General features: G+C 38.7%; 1 protein-coding gene across 1 annotated transcript in view; it reads right to left on the reverse strand.

Annotated features, from left to right (window-relative positions):
* Positions 1 to 1,170: 1,170 nt before the first annotated feature.
* The window catches only part of LOC134655332 (atrial natriuretic peptide receptor 1), a 62,555-nt gene continuing 39,843 nt past the window's right edge, over positions 1,171 to 23,882 (reverse strand). The window contains exons 10-25 of the mRNA XM_063510783.1: positions 21,228 to 21,369; positions 18,229 to 18,313; positions 16,529 to 16,655; positions 16,371 to 16,442; positions 16,055 to 16,177; positions 15,897 to 16,019; positions 11,290 to 11,448; positions 10,390 to 10,566; positions 9,859 to 10,015; positions 9,302 to 9,460; positions 8,872 to 9,055; positions 8,279 to 8,461; positions 7,505 to 7,697; positions 2,618 to 2,770; positions 1,666 to 1,786; positions 1,171 to 1,471 (exon numbers count right to left, since the gene is read on the reverse strand). Of these exons, the coding sequence (XP_063366853.1) occupies positions 1,200 to 1,471; positions 1,666 to 1,786; positions 2,618 to 2,770; positions 7,505 to 7,697; positions 8,279 to 8,461; positions 8,872 to 9,055; positions 9,302 to 9,460; positions 9,859 to 10,015; positions 10,390 to 10,566; positions 11,290 to 11,448; positions 15,897 to 16,019; positions 16,055 to 16,177; positions 16,371 to 16,442; positions 16,529 to 16,655; positions 18,229 to 18,313; positions 21,228 to 21,369 (2,430 nt within the window). The 3' untranslated portion in view covers positions 1,171 to 1,199. The remainder of the gene's footprint in view (positions 1,472 to 1,665; positions 1,787 to 2,617; positions 2,771 to 7,504; positions 7,698 to 8,278; positions 8,462 to 8,871; positions 9,056 to 9,301; positions 9,461 to 9,858; positions 10,016 to 10,389; positions 10,567 to 11,289; positions 11,449 to 15,896; positions 16,020 to 16,054; positions 16,178 to 16,370; positions 16,443 to 16,528; positions 16,656 to 18,228; positions 18,314 to 21,227; positions 21,370 to 23,882) is intronic.

Consider the following 23,882-nt stretch of genomic DNA (forward strand, 5'->3'; position numbering starts at 1 on the left):
TTAATCATGATATTCACCTAGTTATCGTGCGTCTCGCCCCGCCAATACAATACAATGCAAATCCTCTTTATTGCACAGCCTCAGAATAAATGTAGGTACATGGAAACACAAATAATACATGAAGACAGACGACACATGTACGGACCAGTACGATAACTGAATGACATAAGTTAGATGTCAGTCTGATATCAGTGTTCGTTCGAATCGGCCTGAATGTTTCAGTTTTAATTATGCGCAGTCCCGTCGCGTCGTGTTATAAAATGTAAATATACTCGTAATAGCCTTCACGAGTCATGCGTATTCTGCCGCTTAGGCAGTTCTGTAACATTAGGTACAGTGGGCCAAGAAAGTGGTCTACCGCCCTACGGTTGAGGTTCGTTTGAACGTCATGAGACAACAAGGTCGATTTACTTTAAACTCCGTTAGAAAAGTCAACCTTAGCGATCGTTAGATCTCGCAGAAACTTTTGTCAAAACTGCTAGACCACTTACTTGGCCCACTGTACCTATTGTGTATTTCCCAACATAGCCACAAATCTGGGTACCTACAGGAAAAGGAAACGTTAGCATTTAACCCACAAATTCCACAAAACAAATATTACGTTTTCATTCAAATTAAGTCCGAGCTCCGCATTTGATCCGATTTATATTTCACATTTCATGCTCTAGAGAGAAAATTGGATCTCCCTCCACAATATTAAGGGTGCTTAACCTTTGAGGCCGAAAATACGAGTATACTATAAAGGGGTTTCCAAATTTATACTTAGAAATCTAATAATTGGCATTAATAATAATAGATTTCTAATTTTACAAAGTATCGATTAGGCCTCCCTTCGTAACATATACTTTTCTAAAAAATAATCATGATTAAATTAAAATTAAAATACAAAGTGTAGCATCTAATTACATGTATACATAATAGGTACTACATTTAAATAATTCTTATTATTTCGCAATAAATAATAAATAAATGAAAGTTATGTGCGTACGAAAACGAGTCTACCTATAATACAGTAGGTATACCTTTTAAGTATGTATAGAACTCTACATTAAACACATTATTTAAATATGTAAATAAATCAATTGGAAAGGAGTCTTACAAATAAATGCAACACGTAACTATAACTATAGGTATACTGTGGCATTGAAATTACAATTCTTACAATAAACAACATTAGGAACGTTACCGGTACAAGCGCTTCAAGCGGCTAGCGTCGGCGGATCGACCACCAAATACGGGATATGCTGCGCTATAGTCGGTTGCGGCAGCGCCGGGAACAGTATTGGGTACTGCGGTGGGGGCTGCGGCCCCGCGGCCAGCGGCCTGGCCTCTGGTTCCGAGCAATGCAGCAGCCAATGGGTTAGCATTCGGCCTCGCCCTTTTAGTTCTACTTCGCCTCGACGCTCGACGACAAACGTGCCCCATTGATCGAGCAGCGCGCGTGTGCTTTCACTTAGGTGGATGCGCAGGGCTAAAGTAACACAAGGACAGAAATTATTTATCATGTTCGCCATTTTTTAGGGTTCCGTACCTTAAGCCGGAAAAAACGGAACCCTTATAGGATCACTCGTGCTGATTCTGTCTTAAAAGTGAATGAGTTAGAATCTAGAGAAACAAGTCCTTTACACAACGAGAGGTATTTTATTAAATAGCTATTCGACTTACGTTGTCCAGTGGATTCCATCCGGCTAGCCGTGTTGACGGTGTCTCCGAACAGACAGTAGTGGGGCATCTTCACCCCCACCACTCCCGCGCACACAGGCCCGGAGTGAACGCCTACCCGAACCTGCATATGGATTTTTTAACACCATAAAACTCCTGCAGACTAGAGACGGGTTTGTGTTTGTACATACATACAATATTTACACAATTGGGTATTCGACTGTATTAAAAATAAATTATTTTGCACCATCCATGAAATAAAGCACCAGAAGATTAACAGAGAAACCTAGACAACAGTTATTTTCGTTCGAAAAAAGAAACTGATTTGACTAGTCGTCAAATACCCTATTTTGAAGCGTTAAAAGCCACAAATAGTTCTAGGTAATAAAATCAGACATTACTTTGCGGAAATCCATATTCATGTCGTGTTTTGTGTGGTTTTTTACGGTAAGTAGGTACAATACTGACACCCTGTTAACTTATTTATGTTTTAATTAGCCACAAATAGGTTATTAGGGTGTCAGTATCGTGCCGTAAAAAGACGCTCAAAAAACATGTAATGAAACTGTCGACCATTTTAAATTAATACTTATTCACCTATGTCCATAATATAGTCATAGTGGAGGTAGAATCTGCGTATCTCTCGGTCAACCGATGTCATACGGGGATAGAGTTGGAACCCGCTAAGTCTTTATGACTAGTGAAGTTCCTCTGGGACATATATTGTCAGTATCACTGCCAAGGCTGTAAACTTAACGTGGTCAGACTCTTGTTTATATTTTACAATATAATTTGTGACGCTATCTATGAAAAGGGACCTTATTGTCGATGGCGCTTACGCCATTATTAACGATGCTTGTTGTTGCAATGCCGCGCGACGCTGTGCGGCGTAAGCGCCATCGACAATAAGGTCCCTTTTCATAGATAATGCCCCATTTATTTAAGTATATATCACCTCTAGTCGATGAGCAGGCCGATGTCGAACAACGAATCCGCGGACAGCCTCGACTATAGCAAGCGCCATCAAACAGATTTCTCGGGCGTGCTGGTCGCCATTGCGTTCCGGCAGACCGGACACCACCATGTACGCGTCGCCTATTGTCTCCACCTGTGAAGGCAGATATAGTATGAATTATCTGAGATGATTTTTTCGGGCTCGGGCCCTAGTCTATTAAACAAAAGGTATTGTTTCCTTTATGCAGTGCTTACACCTGTTTACTGCTAATAGACCCTACTTATGTAACGGGAACAAACCCGTTTAAGCAAAGCAAATTTATCATTCTATTTATATGGTTCAAATTCATGAAACAACCCATTTGGAGATAACACGTTTTGTTATCTCCAAAGAAAAGTCCACCCTGATTGTTCTCAGAATGAGCTGTCACATAAATTTGAACCTTAATACTATCACGATAGTTGCTTTTTAAACGACATGGTTACTTTGGCACGTGCTGAAGACCGCTCTTAAAAGAAACAAAGGTTATAGTACTTCTTCAGTTCGATGAAATTTAAACCATATTCAATTGGAATAGAGTTGCATTTCTTTTGTTTTGTTTTATTTTCAAACAAATAAAAATCAACTCTATTCCCTGCACTATAGGTTCAAATTTCAGTGGCAAATTTTGCGTTTTGCATTTGTATGACTGGGCCTTAGGAGGCTAACTCTGCAACAGCTTTGCAGTACAAAGTGTGGAGGTGCCTTTTTATAGGAATTAGACGATTATGTTGGCAATAGTTTCCATGATTTGTCACTGCGAAATCAGTGCAGGATTAACTTAGGCCGCCTACATTAATTGCACTTAAACTAACAACGTGACGTGTAATAAATCTGGGTATTATACAGTTGTTGCATTGATCCTCGAGTAAATACGAGAATCGATATTAAACTTTCGTGAGACATATTCGTATTTTAAACTGTTTATACGACAACGTATGTATGTATGTTGTGACCTGACAACTCCGGATGCGGAGTGCACCGCATAATTATTAGAACGCATTCAAAAATAGCCTACGTATTTTTGAATGCGTTCTAATAATTATTTTTAGTGCTGTATAATGGCCTTTACCAATTTTCTTCTATGATAAGTACTAGATCAAGAAATTACTCTGTACATTTCACAATGTAATAAAAATCAATGGAGGCGCCCATATAAGCACCTGCCCCTAGACTTTTATGTCTTTAGCTATAAAGACTAGAGATGCCACGAATATTCGGCAACTATTCGGTATTCGGCCTATTCGGCCACTTTGCCGAATATTCGGTATTCGGCCGAATACCGAATATCTGTTGCACCTACTTAAAAAGAAAAAATTGCACAAAAAAAATAACCAAAAACTATGTAGGTATATTTAGAATGTGTTCTTGGATAGTTGTTAAAAACGAAGACCCTTTTTTCAGCATTTGTTGATTAAAAAACCTTTTATTTTTATCATGAGTCTGTTTTGTTTGACTCTATTAATTAATCCTGTTCAATAAAAATATATCTGAGCTAACGTCATCTAACGTTGACCTTGGTTAGCGATCAATTTTCATAATAATTGTGACTCAAAATGTTCGTATGTCATGCCGAATATTCGGTATTCGGCCGAGAGAGGGGCCGAATATCCGGTATTCGGCCTAAACCACTATTCGGGGCATCTCTAATAAAGACCCCTCGTCTTCTTTCTTAGAAATATTGAAAAGTCATGCCGTAAACATTCAATATTTACGTTTATTATTCTCCAAGAAAATATTTATAAGGAAAAGTTAGTCTGTTGTTTGAAAGTTTGTTTGTCCTCTGTCTTCATGTACCTACATACAGTCAGCAGCAGATGTTGCTAAACGGGCGAGGTGTTCAAAATTTCCTTGACACACTCTTATTCTCTTAACAATTAAGTCGCGTCAAGATGATTTTGAACACCTCGCCCGCTTAGCAACTTCTGCTGCTGACTGTATTATTTGTGTTTCCATGTACATTTATTCTGAGGTTGTGCAATAAAGAGGATTTGTATTGTTTGTCTTTTAAAAGTTAAACTTTTGCTTTTAGGGCACAAGCTGGCAAATATGTAAATATATAGATCAAGTCAAGATAATAAAAGTAGGTAGGTAACTCACTAACTGCAATGAACTAATAAACTACGTTTTCAACATCATTTGGCAAAAAAAAACAAGGTTTCTTATGCGTAGTGCGTACCGTTATTTTCTTATGCGTACCTATGGAGGAGTATTTTCTATATAGATAACTATTTTAATTGGTAACTAATGAGGTTAAACCACATATCACTACTCCTTATAAACCAAAGTCCCCCGCCGCATCTGTCTGTTTGTGTGTTTTGTGTTCGTGATTAACTCAAATACTACTGAACGGATTTTCATGCGGTTGTCACCTATCGATAGAGTGATTCTTGAGGAAGGTTTGTGTATAGTTTGTAAACTCGTGCGAATCCGGGGCGGTCGCTAGTTATAAATATTTCTAACTGGCATCAGGATCCCAAAAAAGTCTGTAGTCTGTGTTTCTTTTTGTATTTTTCTTTAGATTTGGCATATCTAACGATATATTTTTTAACGATTGCAGCACCGTCTGCGTTCCAGCTATGCTCGTTTATCTTCATTTTGCACGGAATGTATACATTAGTCACATTTGGTATTGTTCACAAGCCTAGATGTCCCACTGCTGGGCACAGGTCTCCTCGCGAGCGCGAGAGGGCTTGGGCTATAACCCCCACGCTAGCCTAATGCGGATCAATGGGGAATTCACAATCACATACATAAGATCCAAAAACTCTCATAATCACACATATTAAATATAATATAAATATTAAATGACAATCTTACATCAATCTACCTAGCCCCATAGAAGGGCTTGTGTTATGGGTACTATCCGACGATATGCATACAATTTCTCGATAACTTGGCCATTTCGTTGACATATTGCGTAACTATTTAACCGTAACGACCCATTGACCTAATTTTATATCGGTTAATCGTGATCTGGGTGGGACAATATAATAACGTCACTGTTGAAATTATCTGAGATGACACTACCTAGTATATTCAAAATAATATTATCTGTTCTCCGTTCGGAAAACGTCAACTTTCAGCACGCTGCGCTAAACGAAGTCAAAATCAAAATTGAAACAGTGAAACTTATGATTAAGTAACAAGGTTTTGTAAACTTATTATATGGTTAAACACTGCTAAAGTTGTTGCAAGATATATAAATTGCCCGTGACACCTGCACTAGGCTATGCCTGTCTCGCAGGATGGCACTATTCCTAGATTGCCAGTTTTTTATTGATTACATTAGGCGCTAAAGAATTCACTGCTATCAGCTAAATTGCCGCTTTCCAGCTCCTTCGAACTGAAAAATATACTTGGTCAAGCAGATCTTGACAGTAGAAAAAGGCGACAATTTTGAAAAATGTAGGCGCGAAGGGATATCGTCCCATAGAAAATTTGAATTTCGCGCCTTTTTACTGACAAGATTTGGTTGACCAGCTATAGTATACTGTAAAGGTTTGCAACCTTTACAGCTCTTTGGTCAGTGGTTGGCAGCTAGGCCACTTTTAAATTTAGAATCGATCTCGCTGTCAGATGGAACGGGTGTGCTGATGGCATTCCTAAAGAGACAGCCCTCCAGAATAGTCGAATATTATTGATGTAAATTAGCTAAAACCAGGACATATCGAAGTTCATCATAAACCTATTTAATCTTCTTCTACATCCTCCCTATAAGTTCGTCCCTCTTTACAATACACAATTACACACCTCGGCCAGTAAATAAGAAAGCCTCAGATGACATGGAATTGTCGGCCGTGGCGAAGCCGAGGAGGACATTATACTTACTTTACTGCCTGCTACTATAGGTATGTATAATAATATGATTTACTAATTCAGCTCGACGAAGTAACTGTTGCTGGTACACATGCACCCTGGATTATAAATTACACCCAGTAAAATAATAGGTCATTAATCCATCAAAAATCGTCACACTTTAAACTTTTCTGAGAGGTAACCAAACATAATCCTCTAACCTGCACTAGCGTCATGTTCTTGTTTCTCATTTCTGTTTTTTTATCATTTTTCATTTTTGATAGTTAACGTACTTACTTAATTCTTTTACGAATGGATTAACATGGGCATATGATTAACTTTCCATCCGTAATCAAAGTGCTAACTAACAAGGGTCACTTTTCTCTTTGGGGTCTAATGTCATTTAAGCACGTTTGAAAGTTTTGAGTTAGGATATCCTTGCCCGGGATTTAACTCGTGAAAGTAGCATGTTGTTACAAAACTGGCGACGTCACGCACGAGCTGGCAAATTTTGCAATATTCTACACATAGACATACTACACCTTCTGGTAGATGATAGCCACGTCACCTATTTTATTTCCGTTAGTCAAATAGGACTTTCTATTTGATAATTAACAATAAGTTAACTTTCCATTAAAAAGGGAGAATGATTTATAATATAGGTACATGACTATTTATTACCTAGTGTTTAACAAACATAAGTAAGCTGGAGTAGAATTTATTCAAGATTTTTATTACAGTTCAGTACATAGTTATCTTATGAATCCTCCTATAGAAGTTAAATATTGGTTACATCACATTAGGTACATAATCCTGGACGACCAAGGCACAAGAGACGAACAAAGCTGGAAGCAAAGCGTTTAGTGCTAATCAGTGGCGTAGCTAGGCGTGGGCCCGTCGCCCACGGCCTCGCGCCCCAAGAAGGGCCTCGCGTGAGGCCCCTTCGCTTCGGGCACAGTGAAAGAAAAGGGCCTCGCAGATGCGATTTCGCCCACGGCTAGATTAGTTCACGCTACGCCACTGGTGCTAATCAGTGACAGCAAATCTTACCTTATAAACGTCATAAAAGCATATGATCCTGTCGAAAGTGCTGTACAGATCGTTGAGCAGATCCACCACCTGCATCGGGGTGGAGGCAGCGCACAGCTCGGTGAAGCCGACTATGTCGCTGAAGTAGACCGTTACGCACTCGAAGCTCTCCGGCTGAACCACCTCGCCAGCCATCAGTTGCTGAGCCACTGGCCTGGATGAATGAATAAATGGTAACGAAATAGGTCAATGCTCTTGGTAGCAGTCATACCCATGATACCAATAGGTACAGTCGGCCAAAAATGTGGTCTACCACCCTACGGTTGAGGTTCGTTTGAACGTCATGAGACAACAAGGTCGATTTCCCCTTGCAATAATATTATGTCAGTGACAATTGTCAACCTTAGCGATCGTTAGATCTCGCAGAAACTTTTGTCAAAACTGGTAGACCACTTTCTTGGCCCACTGTACGATATGTACTGATATTTTCTTTGCAACCTGTAAAATGTCTGTGTCCTTGTTTTGATAATATTTTTTTTTTCGTAATAAATCCTTCTTTTAGAAGTAGTCCACAAAATAATTATATGTTCTCGCGAGTAAGTTTATGTAAGTCAGAGCTAATTTTGAGACTTAGGCTCGACATGTAGAGGCTCGTAAGTCTTCATGAATGGCGGGCCGTCAAGTCGGTTTCCTACAACACTATTTTTTTCACTCTCAACGTCCAGTCTTTTATACTGTAATGATGTAAAAAAGACGTGACATAATGAAATGTTTTTTGTCTTTTTCTATTCTTACCTTGGTAATACTTGGTACAGCAATTCCTCGGAGCGCCGTTTCTCCAACGACAACTGTTCCGTCTTCTCTTCCACGAGCGACTCCAAGTTGTTGGCGTACTGCTCCATTCGGCTCAGCAGGTCATCCATCAGGTTGTCACAGTAGCCCCTAATAAAAGCGGTTTTAGTCGTAACACCTACGTTTTACGCAGAGACATACAACCACTGTTAGGTGTAAGTAATCTCCAAAGAAAAAACCCAAACTCTTCCAACCCAAAGCACCAGTGCTTGCGTCAAAAAATATCCAACTAAGGAAGAAGTTGCTGGTGAACATCGATCTAGTAAGTGTTTGATTGTTTAACAATAGAATTCGGTGCCCAAAACTGTCTTAATATGAAAAGAGGGTTGCTGGAACCAATTGTTAAATCACCACAAATATATATGAGGTAAATAGTAAAAAGCACTTCACAATAACAGTGGCTAGGTCAGTTTAATCTCGTAATAAAGTTTAGTCCTATTGAAAAAACTACCCAGCGCAGACGGCGATTAGAATATAGATAAATGTAGTTTATAAACCCCGTTTTTCCTCTCCTCATTAAGAATTTTGAAACTTACTTGATATGATTAGCATTTATGAAATCAAACGTGGGCCTGTCGTCGGGCGCCTCGGCCCAGCAACTCGCAGCCAAGTCCATCAAATCTGACGCAGTGTTTGCGCCAGGGCCCGCTCCCGCCTCGTTGGCTATGACCATAGGCCGGAACGGAGGGGACTCGCGCCCGCATACGCGCGAGACTATCTCTAAGGAATGAAAGACTAAATTAAGGGAGCCAAATTCCATATGTAAAGTCTTAAAATTGATCGGTGTCTTTTACATTTCAGCTGAAGAAGAGAAACGAATGCAGACAATTTCGTCTTATTGGTAGTTATCATGTCTGTAATGGGGGGTCACTTGGAATTGTTAGTTCTGGAGGATCACCCCCATCGTCCTACCTAACCCTGTCTTTCCTGTCAACCTGCAGATTCAGGGAAGTCTCACAACATTACCTCTGTTGGTCATAGCGGTGGTGTAATGGTGGAACGGGCCAGCGCGTAGCACGATTTCCTCTAGGATGATACCGAAGCTGTAGACATCACCCTTCAGAGATGCTGCAGCTCCAGGGTAAACGCTTGCGGCGACCAGCTCCGGAGCCGTCCAAAGCAGTTCTAGACCAAAACATAATAATGGTGGCTTTCACGGTATTCAATTCAATCGATACTTTCAATAAGTTTTAATCTCGTGAAGCTCAAGATCGCTTATTCTGAATACCTAATCTGAACTTATAAGTAGTGCGGATGATCTGCCTCCGCACTACTTATAAATTCAGATGCAACCCTGATACTGACCACGATCCTCAGACATGATGGACCGACCAGAGATAGAGAGAATAAGTAGTGCAGGTTGACGTTCAGGATACTCATCATAAATGAACATTGCTTCTAACTGATGAGGGTTAACATGATACCATGATCAATTGAACAAGTATTCTTTTCAAATAAGCTTCGATTGGATCGCAACCTCATGGTTCATGTCATGTGCTATAAGAAGCCAAACTACCACTTACTATAATAATAAGTGTCGTCCTTGATAAGATCAGTAGGTATGCAGAGCGTGTTGGGGCCGTAGTCGGATATCTTCAACACGAAGCGTCCATCGATGAGACAGTTGGAGGAGCGGAGCTTGCCGTGCGCGCCCAGACCGCCGTGGAGATAGCACATGCCCTTGTTAAAAAAAATCGTATAAATGTGTGGTAAAATTTCTGGTTGCAAGACATAAAAAGTACAATAAATTATATCTTTTCTCTTGGTAGGGATCCCACTGTCAGTGCCTCTTTACCCTAGGCAAGGATCCCTCCAACTAGGACCTTGCATACAGTCCAAGGGATGCTCCAAGAATTGTAAATAGTTTTCAAAAAGATGGCGCGACGGCTCTCTTGCGGATTAAAAAAAGAGTTTTGAAAATATCTTGAGGGAAAGGGTCGCAGTCGTCTGTCGTTATAAATTTGAGCAGTGTTTGAGAATCTAATTTTAAGCACTTTTTATGAAACGGATCTTAATCACTGAGTTGGATCAAATTCCTTAACACCCAAGTTTACCTGAACAATATCATGAACCAGCGAGGTCCTAAAGTTCCAGTCCAGCTGTATTTCTTCGTTGGAGAGGACATCTTTCAGGGATCCCTTCGGGCAGTACTCTGTCAGTACGAACACGAGCGGGCAGTCGACGCACGCGCCGATGAAGCGAGCCGTGTTCTCATGCGACACGTTCCTCGCCTGAGGACAATGTGGAACGAATGGAACTAGACAACTTGATCATCAAAAAACCGGCCAAGTGCCAGTCGGACTCGCGTTCCAAGGGTTCCGTACATTAAGTCCGAGTCACGGTTGACTGCACATTTCTAATAGGTTTTCCTGTCAATCCTAGAACTATTTTGTGTATTTTGTTCAAAATTTTAGACCCAGTAGTTCCGGAGATAAAGGGGGGGGGGGGGGGTGTGGTCGGACAGACAGACAGACGCACAAGTGATCCTATAAGGGTTCCGTTTTTCCTTTTCAGGTACGGAACCCTAAAAATAAGTTCGTGTGGTGAAGTTGAACATCTCGCCCGCTTTGTCGATTTTGCTGCTCACTTGGTAAAATACCGATTGTATTGATCAAATCAAATCAAAATCAAATATCATTTATTATCAGGCAACTAAGGCCCATAGATACATACCTTACAAACTAACATAGATACAATAATAAAAAATTACAAGCTAAAAATTGTTTTATTTCGGCGACACGGTGGTTTTCTGTTGTGTCGCTTGTTCCGGTGTAGGATTTGGCAGATTCCCACGGAACCGCCAATGCGCCTGTTAAATGTATACATGTTGCGGTAGATTTGCACTGCTCTTCATCATTGTGCATGTTGAGGCAGTTTATGCTATCTTAGAACGTATTTTCAACTCACCTTCTTCTTTTTTTGAAAAAAGAAATCTAAACCATCCAGAAACTAACCTGTTTGATCTCCCACATAAGCTTTTTGTTGAGGTCTAGCTTCTTCCTGTGGATCTTCTTGACGGCGACTCTGTTGCCCTTGTACAGGCCCACGGTGAACGCAGACAGAGTGAAGGCAGGCGTTCCTACTGCTCCGCGGGTACTCCAGCCTAGGGAAAGCTAGGGACAATGGATACAATTATTTTATATAAAAGGGATCAGTGAAATAAGAACATAGATACACCTCATAACAACTCGTGAGATTCCCGTCAATTAAAGAAGAAAGAGTCAAGAAGCAGCGATTGAAGTTCTTATTCACATTTCAATTCAATATGTCACATTAATCTTATACTTGACATAGATATAGCACTACATAGTATAAAACAAAGTCGCTCCCCGCTGTCTGTCCCTATGTATGCTTAGGTCTTTAAAACTACGCAACGAATTTTGATGCGGTTTTTTTTTTCAATAGATAGAGTGATTCAAGAGGAAGGTTTATGTATAATTTGTTAACCCGTGCGAGGCCGGGGCGGGTCGCTAGTAATATATAAAAATCATGATAAAATGTACATTAAATAGTATCACTGAGAGATACAACAAAATCCAAAGCAATTTATTTCCCAATAAACATTAACATCTAACAATCGTAAATGGGCAATAAATGCCCAGTGAAACAAACAGACTGGTTGATTTTAAACCTATAAAATACGGTAAACTGTGAATGTTTTATGCAGGTCATAAACAAGGAATGGGTAAACCATTACAAAAATCTCCTCATTAATGGACGGCAAAATCGACGTTGCTGGTTAAAAAATAGGTCGCGAAGTGCGTAGTTTATGGTCAGTCAAAAAAATAATAAGTTAAAAAAATTGCAGTCTCGATTTCGGGACTGTAATGTTGCATACAAATTCCATTATTTGTCGAGTTTCAAACTTTTTAAAAGTTGAAATGGCCATATCAAATGATGGCATAATAGGTCCTCTGCTGAAAATAGGTTGGCGTATTTTCAGCAGAAAAATACACTTCTATTTTTTTTTTAAAGGCGGTAAAGCAAATCTTTTCAATGTGTATGTTATATTTTAAATTTGATATGTTATATCTTTAATATGATGTACCTATAAATAATACCTTAAATGTTAATTGTTTTGTTTCTGATAACATGCTAATTTAATTGTAAGAATTTATTAATATATACCACAGAGTAACCATAGTTTTTAAGTTTTATAACATTTGTACGCCAATAGGCAAAACACAGAGCTCTGTAATCACCTATTTTTACTTAAGACTTGTATCACCTGTGTTCTACAAATAAAATTTACTTTACTTTGTAAAGTAAACACTTCTGTGAAAATTAGAACGTTGCTTACAGAAGCAAGCAGATATTTCTATTTCTTGCACCATTTTTGAGAAAAGCACTATATTATATGACTCGGCTGGAAGGCTACTTGCGAACCTCGACAATAATGTACTATAAACGACCAAGGAAGACCGTCTAATGCACTGACACTGAGTGTAATGTACCATTTTGTACATATAATTTATAGGAAAATACGAAAAGTTATATTTCATTCGATATGGGACAATTACCCTAAAAGTGACTTTAATAGATATGGAATGAGGCCAAATCGCTATTCCAAAATTTTATATTAAATCGCTATTATATCCTTTGAACCCGAGACAATCAAATTATAAAGACAGTTAATCTCCGGACAGAACTTTATTTTTTCACTAAACTAAGTAATTTATTGTACACTATGAAATAAACCTCTGCATGTAATAATAATTACTATTGATGATGTAAGTTAAGGATTTATCTAAGGCTGATATAAAAGCGGCGTACCATGTCATCAAATATTTATAAAGCCCTCTATAAATATACGCTTTGCTAAAAGAGACCCCATCAACTAGAAACTACTCTGAAAGGACGTATCTTATACCTTTAAACGAGCAATTCATGTAAATGCAATGCAAAAAATTGATCTAGCTAGATCTTATCTCTGAGAAAACGCGCATTTTTGAGTTTTTATATGTTTTCCGAGCAAAGTTTGTCTCGGTCTTTCAGATATTATTTTTAAGGTGATTAGCAGACTCTACCATTTAGTCGTCTCTCGACTCAAACAAAGACTCGATACGCTTTACTCCGAGATAAATGGAGCCAGGAAACTGGACAATTAATCTTGCGAGTCTCTTTGATTCATAAAAAGGCCCAAAAGCCTACCGTGATTGAATAAAACACAAAGTGGGGAAGGCAACTGTCAAAGGTTTTAACCTTTTTACCGCCAAATATTTTTTTATCGAGCGTCAATCGTGCTCGTGTCGCCGGTGGTACGTTACACGAAGTTTTGTCTTATTTATTAGACCGCGGCGAAATGAGCCCGATTTAGTATGTCTTATAATATCAGTATAAGGGTCGGTTGTACCAAACTGTGTCTTCGTTAAAGAGTTCGCTAAATTTTATTGTATGGAAAGTTTCATAGTAAACCGCCGCGGCGCGCCGGAGGACGTTGATCAGTTGGTCAAGTGCGGATGGTGCAACTGACGGTTAAAAGGTTAATAGATGACGCCAGGATGGTTTCCGTTGTTTATATTATATTTATGCTTCCATGAAATAACAATAAAGTACTAACTCCGATGAGAGCCGTCTGGGGGCGGGATTTTGGAAAAAAACTGATACTTATTGTATCAGAGAATCCATAGGAGCAGTTTTATTTTTCCATTGTATTTAATAACCTGAGGAGTAAATTTTTTAACGTCTGGATGGCAACAGGTGATTTGCAAGATGTAAGATGAGTTATGACCATACTATGCAAGAACCCTTGAGTGTATTCTTCTGAACTAGTTTTTTACCGATGTATTTCTTCTTAATTTGAATATAGTACCTATTACTACAGTATGGTTTTGTAAGGCCTATTATTTATTTATTATTGTACAGAGCTTATAACTAGACAGGTTCCTGCAAAACTGTATTTACAGTTTGCCTGCAGGTAAGAGTCTCTACATACACATATATTTTTAAGTACTAATTGAAATTATGATTAAATCTAAACACTTAAGTAGTCTGACAAGCGTAAATATTATACAAAAGAAAACACCAGCAAACGATTGCGGAAAACTCTATGTCTTGTAAATTATTCGCAGAAGGGTTATACTTTACGCTTCAGATACGAGCATTTGTAACACACGAGTAAACAATCATTTGTAATGTAAACAACAATCTTGCTTTCATCTCCAACTGTTTTAATTCATATCTCAATGAAAGGAGATGAATATAGCCGAATTTCCCCTTCTATTTATGCAGCATGTGGCAGCTTGTTTTAAGCAAATGAACGGATACTAGTGTATGTATTATAGCATCAGTCGTTGCTTATTATTTAAAACTAAATGTGTAGGTATAAGTAAAAAAAATATGTATTACAGTATTAAAGCTAACGTCTATATAATAGTAATGTTTGTACTGTTTACGAGGATGTCCTTTATCCTTAATTATGAATGAGACTACTTTTACTATCTAACACAATGTTATTTGTAGATAATTAAGTACTGCGAGTACCTAATTTAGTAGGTACTTATGCTATCATGTGTAATACATTTTACGCGGTTTAATTACTAAAAACTGCAGTAGGTACGGGAGTCATAAGCAGATTTATTATATAATTTGTTTTTCATAATGTTTACAGTAAAAACAAAGGAAGATTATGTAATTTATGTAACTTTTCTTTTGTCATATCCTTATTAATAGATAGTCGGTACAAGGTCAAATCTTTATCGACGGCGCTACTTAAAAAGCTAAACATCTTCAATATCTTCTTTAATCCTGAACCCTGAATATGTTATTGGCGTTCCTATTGTAGAATTTTTTCCTCACTTACCTTTCCGTTACCTCACTTGAATGCCTGATGGCTGATCCTTGGTCATCGGTATAACAATATGACAACAAATTGACCGGGGTATCCGCTGCCTCATGTGGCCATCAAAATCACACATCCTGATTGCCTTTGCTCGTCTTAATTGGATTCGTGCCGAATTCAATTTGTACGATTTCAAAATAAACGGACCTCATAGCGTTAAAATTGGTTCTATATGTGTGTGTGACACGTGTTAAATTTAACGTACTATAGAATTAGCGTACAAATCCAGAATCAACGCTGAACATGTCAAGGACTACGTACTGAGTGGAGTGACAGCATAAACGTAGTGATTATATTCTCTTTGGACAGCATAATGAAATCTTTAGATCACATGACGCTCCACTGATGTTGACGAGTTTGACTATAGGTAATATGTAGTTTGTCAAAGGACTGTCTCATTTCAAACATAGACAGAGAGAATCATACTATCTTTGTCTTACACTAGTACTAGCATTGTTTTTTTTTTGTTCTTATTTACTGACAATTTGGTTTGACCAACTATATCTAATCCTCGTCCTCCAAAACTCATAATGTGTACCGTAAGATATTTATATTTATCTCTTTTAATTTATTGTTTCTGTTTCTACTTGGGGCACGGAAGAGTTCCCGCCAGGACAAGCCAAAAGGGCATCTCTGTACCTATTATAATCCAACAAAATATTTTTTTTTTACGCTGTGCAGCGCTGAGCCTGGACGATGTATCATCTGGATATCTCTTACCTTGAGCACCTCATTGACGCTGTGCAGCGCTGGGCTGGTCCCCAAGCCGGTGCCCACTTCGACCAGCACCTCCTCGGGTCGAACACGCCACGCCATGTTGTTCAGTACAGCGTCCATACCGGCCTGGGCGAACGGTCCCACTTCTAGATGTGTCTTACCTTGAGCACCTCATTGACGCTGTGCAGCGCTGGGCTAGTCCCCAAGCCGGTGCCCACTTCGACCAGCACCTCCTCGGGTCGAACACGCCACGCCATGTTGTTCAGTACAGCGTCCATACCGGCCTGGGCGAACGGTCCCACTTCTAGATGTGTCTTACCTTGAGCACCTCATTGACGCTGTGCAGCGCTGGGCTAGTCCCCAAGCCGGTGCCCACTTCGACCAACACCTCCTCGGGTCGAACACGCCACGCCATGTTGTTCAGTTCAGCGTCCATACGGGCGTGGGCGAAGAGTCCCACTTCTAGAAGTGTCTTACCTTGAGCACCTCATTGACGCTGTGCAGCGCTGGGCTGGACCCCAAGCCGGTGCCCACTTCGACCAGCACCTCCTCGGGTCGAACACGCCACGCCATGTTGTTCAGTTCAGCGTCCATACGGGCGTGGGCGAAGAGTCCCACTTCTAGAAGTGTCTTACCTTGAGCACCTCATTGACGCTGTGCAGCGCTGGGCTGGACCCCAAGCCGGTGCCCACTTCGACCAGCACCTCCTCAGGTCGAACACGCCACGCCATATTGTTTAGTTCAGCGTCGATACGGGCCTGTCTGAATAAATACAAATATTTACTGTCATGATAGCATCAGCCATATTCATTTTAAAAACAACTTGATTTGACATTACGAGCACTACACGTAAGTACTTTAAAGGCCTGTGCGCACCGAATGCGTGTGCGTAGACGTGAACGTGCATGTTGTAATATAGACATCCTTACGAGAGACGGCACACCGCGTGGCTCCAAAACATAGCGCACGTGCACGTCTATGGATACACAGCCGGTAGCCGATGCCTTTAGATTGGTGCATGATGTGAGTAATGTCAAGTAAGTTGAAATGTTTAGCCTAAAGTTTATATGAGGCAGCAACCGACAGGCCTAGAATCATAATTATTGACGTTTGCTGCTTGTAGAAATCACTGATTAATCGTCAGTCAGAAAATGTCAGTGCGCATAAGGTTTACACACATTCACACCAATATAATATATAGCTTTGTCACTAAGAAAAACGGTGGAAAATTAAAAAAATGTAAACGCGAAAAAACTAACTTGTTTTTGCATTACGGTAGGGGTTAAAAATAGGCGAGATAGGTACTTAAAATGTCTATGACTTCTAACATTATTTCAGAACTATTACATAACAATGTTACACAAAAATAAAAAGAAACAGTAATATTTAAGCAACGAAGCATAAATACGAAGAAGAAATTTACATAATGCTGTAAGTTAATGAATCTGCATTCATTATTTAGTGCGAAGCGAGTAGATAGTACAAGTAAAATAAACAGTACTTTCACTAACTTTTTTCGACAGGTCTATTTTAGTCGCACTAGTTAAAACAGCGCGTCCTAAAAGCAACGTTAATACGTTGAGGACAGATATACCTAGTGATAGCCTCGTAAGATCCAGTTTTATTTTTGTACTTTGAATTTTGTCGGGTTTTGTACATATACATATATAATTCAAAAAATTGGTGAGTGTGGGGAACACTCGGTTAGATACGAAGTTAAGAAAGGGTCGTGACGTGTTCATGTTTATTTAATTATACCGAATAAAAAATAAAAAATTACCGAATATTAAAATTTGGTTTCAGTGATAGATTACTTTCTTTTATTATTTGCATCAGCATTCCTGATACAGAACCATATACAAAGGAACAACAACAAACGTTATATATTTTTGTATGCATACAACTGCTGACATATTACACTGTTCATTATAATCATACTGTTACCCGTTACCTTCGGAACGCCCGTAGCTCTAAGCTCACTATTAAAACATAAAGCACTCACAGAGTTCAAGTTCAGTATGGAAATGCCGTGAAAGGTGTTTTGATGTAGCCATTATACTGTAATGTGCTTCTCACTAATGGACAAAGTGATGCTATTACATGCGAGCCTAATAGCATTTTTAAAGGCTGGAATAAGTGCTCTTTAGTAAAATTATGTCTTACCTAAATTAGAATAAGTAGCTTCGACCAAACGTCTTTACAAAACGCACGACTAGCACTTGTAAATCCAAAAGTCACCCGCGTTTATATGTGGGTACCTACAAAAAAAAATAAGAGAAAATGCAACTTATAATAACGAAAAGAAAAGTACGCAAAGTTGCGTTTTGATACTTACTTGTAGGCAACACACGCAGCAGTGACTGCCAGTATCAAGAACACGGCGAGTCCGACAAAGCAGTAAATGATCACTGTTTGTGTCTCTGGGCGGCGTGAAACAGACGACACACAATGGAGATATAATTTCATTATACCGCGGTTTTTCAAAGCAGGGTCCGCAAATGTGAATGTAAAGATATGATACCGTAAAACCTCGTTTTTAGTGTAAACGCGTTTTTACTAGTAAAAAGACATCTCTTATTTTCGGGCAGTGAAGGCCCATAGAACATATGTATATACAATAAATATGAACTAAAAATGATTTAGAAAAGTAGTTCTAACTGGTATTTTTAGTCAACACTAGTTTTCGCTAAGTGCTTTAGTGACATGACATTTGTTAGGACTTAGGAAATGGGGTCAGTCCCTAGTCCCTAGGAACCCGCAGCGAGGCGTGTCCGCTCGAGCGGCGCGGCGACCACGCGGCTGTTACTCAATCTAAAAAAAATCCTTGATACATCGAGTCAGCGGACAATCACACAGTAGATATAATATCCTCTTGGCAACACATTCTACGATCTGTATTGGGATACCTATTCCATCACAAATACTTATAATATATGTTAGTGGTGTAATGTGGCAAATGTCCACTTTCCGTTTTTAGCAGTAACGCTTTGGTTTACTGCGACATAAACGCATATTGCTTGTGTCAGCGCAACCTAACGTGTATAAAACAATAGGCATTTAGAGAATAAACGTTCAGAATGTTCTTATACTAGCACACATAAGGTGTTTAACTTCCACTAACTCCTCACCCGACTCTGCTCGTCAATATACTTGCCATAGAAGAAACATATAATATCTGATGGCGATCCAGACCAGTGAACCAACAAGGAACTAACACTCAAGAAAGAAGGAAAAATCAAGCAAGAAAAAAAAAGAAGAACCACTTTTTCAACACCAATCCACGCAGTCAGAACCAACCAGCTTATCAAGAATCAAGAACCAACCAACATCAAAAAGCGGAAACCGCGTTAAGAAAATAAATTAAGAAGAACGAAGAGCGCTGTCCAGGGTATCCCGGCTCGCAAATCAAGAGGTGTCCAGGGTTATCCCGGCCCATTTCAAGAGGAGTCCAGGGTTATCCCGGCCCACCATCATAATCATCGGAAGCAGAGCCAGCCAGCCATATGAAACGTCAAGCGAGTGCCACGTGGAAGTGCCAGCTCGCCAGGCCGCGCCAACAGCTGCCAAGAATGCCGGTCGCGAACTCGCACCGGACCGGACGAAGACGAAGCCGAGGACGGCCAGCCACGCAGCAATAGGATGTAAATCCTACATGTAATTCATAATTTTAATTAATTTTCTCTAAAAGCCAGCATTTTTTTTTTCAATTCAGTAGCAGTCATATTTAAATCATTCATAATTATTAAAGGTTGTCGCTAAACTCAATTTCGTTTCGAGTATAAATAATTTTCATAAGAAGTCATAATATAATATAAAAATTAAAAGTGTCGAATAGTGTCCTCAATCATGTATGTTGCAATTTGCAGCGCGTGCCACGCGTTGTGCGCACGTCGACAGAAAACTTAACTAGGCCGCGAGACTTTGCCGCGAGTTAGAATATTATAATAAGCGATGAATGAAATTTGATACATCGCATAACGATTAAATAATTAACAACTCAATTCAATAAAATTATTTTATTGTTTCTTAGTAATGATTGATACTTTAGCTACGTGTCGGACTGATCACCTGATATACAGCGAAAGTTTGATTTATTACATCGTTTTTTTTTTAATTTTGGAAGTTAAATAATAATGTTTATTTTACAGAAAGCTTACAGTACGGTACGATTTTGAAAAGTTTTAAGGAGTTTAGGCACATTTATTTATAAAATGTGACCTTATAGCTAGAGCACTAGTCCTTCGTACTTGATCATAGTGTGATATACAGTATCCTCCGTGAAAGTTGTAGGAGACTTATTGTCTTAATGTATTTATGTCTCTAGGTACAGGCAGAGCCGTACAGCCTGGCCTGATATGCCATCTTATAGAGTTGATAAAGGGTGACCATGCCCTAGGTGTTTATTGAAGATTTGCTATGGATAGCATTGATAGGTGAAGGGTGCGCACAGAGGCGCAACCCAGTTATGTCCTTGATCATAGTCGACCTTATAGGTGTCCGTGAAAGGCTTAACATTTAATACGGCATTAGTTTATTTTATTATCAGAATTATGGGAGATACCGTAACTATAAACAGCGAGAGTGAATATTTTAAAGTTGAATACCAAATGTTTTTAAATGTTTTAAAGTTGAATAGTAAATGTTTTAAAGATGAAGAGTAGGTAAATGTTTTTAAAGAAGGAGATTCATATTTTATGAGAAAAGGAAGTAAATTAATATATTTAACGTTTGAGAGATTTTAAGTGAAGATAATATTTTCTTATTAAAAGATAACGATATTTTTTTACAAGGACTACGACATTAATACGACACATAATGACCAAGCTGAATAAAGACTGTTTTATTATACCTACCTATACAATTTATTAACATATTTTTTTTATTAAATTTCAGAAAAAATTGTAAACAAGTAACATGCGTTTAAATTTTTTCTTCTGCCACCCCGGCGATGAGAGGAACTTTCGGGGGAGGTGTAATGTGGCAAATGTCCACTTTCCGTGTTTAGCAGTAACGCTTTGGTTTACTGCGACATAAACGCATATTGCTTGTGTCAGCGCAACCTAACGTGTATAAAACAATAGGCATTTAGAGAATAAACGTTCAGAATGTTCTTATACTAGCACACATAAGGTGTTTAACTTCCACTAACTCCTCACCCGACTCTGCTCGTCAATATACTTGCCATAGAAGAAACTTATAATATCTGAGTGGTAGTTCCTAAGAACCCGCAGCTAGGAGTGTCCGCCGGGGCAGCCCGGCGCCCACCTGGCCAGTGGATGGCTTTGCCCGCCACTAGCTAGCAGCCATTGTTCAAACACTTGTTGTCTATAGTACCTCCTTGACACATAGGGTCAGTCCCTAAGAACCCGCAGCGAGGGGTGTCCGCCGGGGCAGCCCGGCGCCCACCTGGCCAGTGGATGGCTTTGCCCGCCACTGGCTTGTAGCTGCTGTTCAGGCCGTAGTAGAACGCCACCACCTAGGACATATAAATAAACATTTTAAATGACAAAGTCTTCGTACTTTATTTAAAAAAAACACCAGTTTTTAAAGATCAGTAATAAATTATGGTTTGTGACTTTTCATCGTTTTTTTCTATTATTTTATATTCTTATATGGACGTGTATAAGAAAATTGAAAGAGATAAGTACAAATCTACCTACGACAAATCTCGTCGGCACTAAAATAATAATAAAAAAATCCATTTCATTACTTAGTCGAGGTGTATTGTCGAATTGAAAAGCGGTTCATGTTTATTAAAGGTTTTGTTTAGATATTCGAGAAATGTAGAAGGTTTTCAATGGGATATTATTCTCTTAGTATATTTGTACTGTATATTCTCTTAGCCCTATTATTGACCTTTAACGAACTCGGCGCCGTCGACTGGACAGAAACGGCTTTGGACAGAGTAGCATGGCGGTCTTTGGTGTCGGAGGCCAAGATCCACTTCGGGTCGTTGCGCCACAGCAGTACTTAAGTAGTAAGTAATTAAGTATATTCTCTTAGTATATTATAAAGTACCAGTACCTTCTAAATGTTAGAAACGAAAAGTAAGGGCCCACCAAAAGGTCATTGTTGAAACACAATAGGTGCCTAACGGTTATTGTGTTACGATCAATGGAAAATTCTTAAAAAAGTCTAACGTACTCTCAAGATTAATGAAAAGTGACCTATCACTGTGATTTTCCATTCTAAAGTGACCCATTACCATTTTTTAATAGTAGGTATGAATCAGATCCTACGACATAGCGAGCTACGGCTTCGTAGTAAACATAACCTCAAGAGCGGTATTCTGATAAATATTCAATCTGTTAAGGACACGGACACACGTCTTGCATAAAATATGCAGCATGCTCATAAGGAAGGGAAATAAAAATCCTTTGCCTTTCGTGTCGAGTTTACTTACATTTTGGTCAGTTTGTTATATCCGAAAAATCTATGTAATCCGGTGTCGGTCATATCAAGTGTCAAAGTGTAATGCAATAAGTATAGGTGAACCAGGATCTATTGAGGGTGCGCCATGTTACGGAAATTTGTTGGTACTAATTTCTAGCAATGGCAACAATTTTAATAATAGACAACATCTACCCTCTATGATAGTTGTCAATATTGACAATGTAAACATTGCTTTGTCTAGTTTCGTGTGAATTATTATTAGACTGCAATAATCATGCCGAAAGTTTTAGATTTTACAGAGAAAAAAGTTGTAAATAGTGTATATAGTTATTTATTGAAAGAAAAAACTAGCGGGAGAGAAATTTCTTCCATTAGAAAACATAACGAAATTAGCATCTGAATTGACGGGTAAGTTTCAAACTTATGGACAAATGTCACTATAGTCAGGTCGTCACGATTTGGTTGATGTCTTGTAATAATTTGATTTGTGTATTAGGTGTATCGCATGCATCGGTATCACGGATTGCTAGCGAAGGGCGTAAGGGCGTAATTAAATGACCAAACCTAAAAAAAAGAAAACAAAAAAAGAAAAATTATCTATATAAATTCTTACTTATAACTCTTGCGTTACTTATTGACTTTACGCTATTCATTTTATCTAAATCGAGTCAGCCATTTAAGCGTAAAAACCGAAGAAATATCCAAACATCAAACTTCGCACTTATTAAAGTTGTCGGAATAAAACAAAAATCATCTGCCAATTTCCATTGTCCCCACTATACAAATTGTTGCTATATAAAATTCAAAACGAGCGCCCTCTTGACAATACTCCCAAAGTTCTGGTTTACCTATACCTAAACAAAATTTAAAACAAAACAATAGTTATTTGTACAACAAGAGATCAAAGTTTGATATTTCTTCGAGTGCTTATTTTGAGTCCCGTGCAAGCGAAAGATTCTATAATAGATTCACGAGCGTAACGAGTGAATGTAATTTAGAATCTTGAGCGTAGTAAGGGATTCAAAAGCGCACGAGATGTAAATAACTTTGATCTCGTGTAGTACACAACATTTTTCACCTGAGAAGTGAGAACATACCTATTAGACAACTTGAAAAATGTAATCCTTCTTCATCACTTAATACCTGCACTCATGTTTTCTTAAGATATACAAACAATTCAGTTTAATTACCGCAATGGAACACAAAAACAAAACGTAATAATAAACTTCAGTAAAATAATATGGAAATAACAAACATCAACTGACACTTCAATCGACAACTTTTTTTTTTGAAAAAAAAAATCTTTGTAAGATACGGTCCGAATTGCGGATACGTACTATTTGTCAACTATGGTAGAAATTCATAAAAGTAAAATAATTAATTTTGTGTGATGATCTGTGTATTTTTTGAGTTCATCGGTCCGAAGTTTTTCGGGGGTCTATTATAAACCGTGAATATACCGTTGAATGTCGTTTTAACTTTTTTTTGTCTGTTTCTTTTTGCTAACAGTGTGAAAGGAACAGCGATAATATAACCCAAGTATTTCGAACTTGTATTAGACCCCGCATGTTGAAATGACATTTGACTATAAAGGTC

The sequence above is a fragment of the Cydia amplana genome, chromosome 16 (genome assembly GCF_948474715.1).
Source record: "Cydia amplana chromosome 16, ilCydAmpl1.1, whole genome shotgun sequence".
Taxonomy (NCBI): domain Eukaryota; kingdom Metazoa; phylum Arthropoda; class Insecta; order Lepidoptera; family Tortricidae; genus Cydia; species Cydia amplana.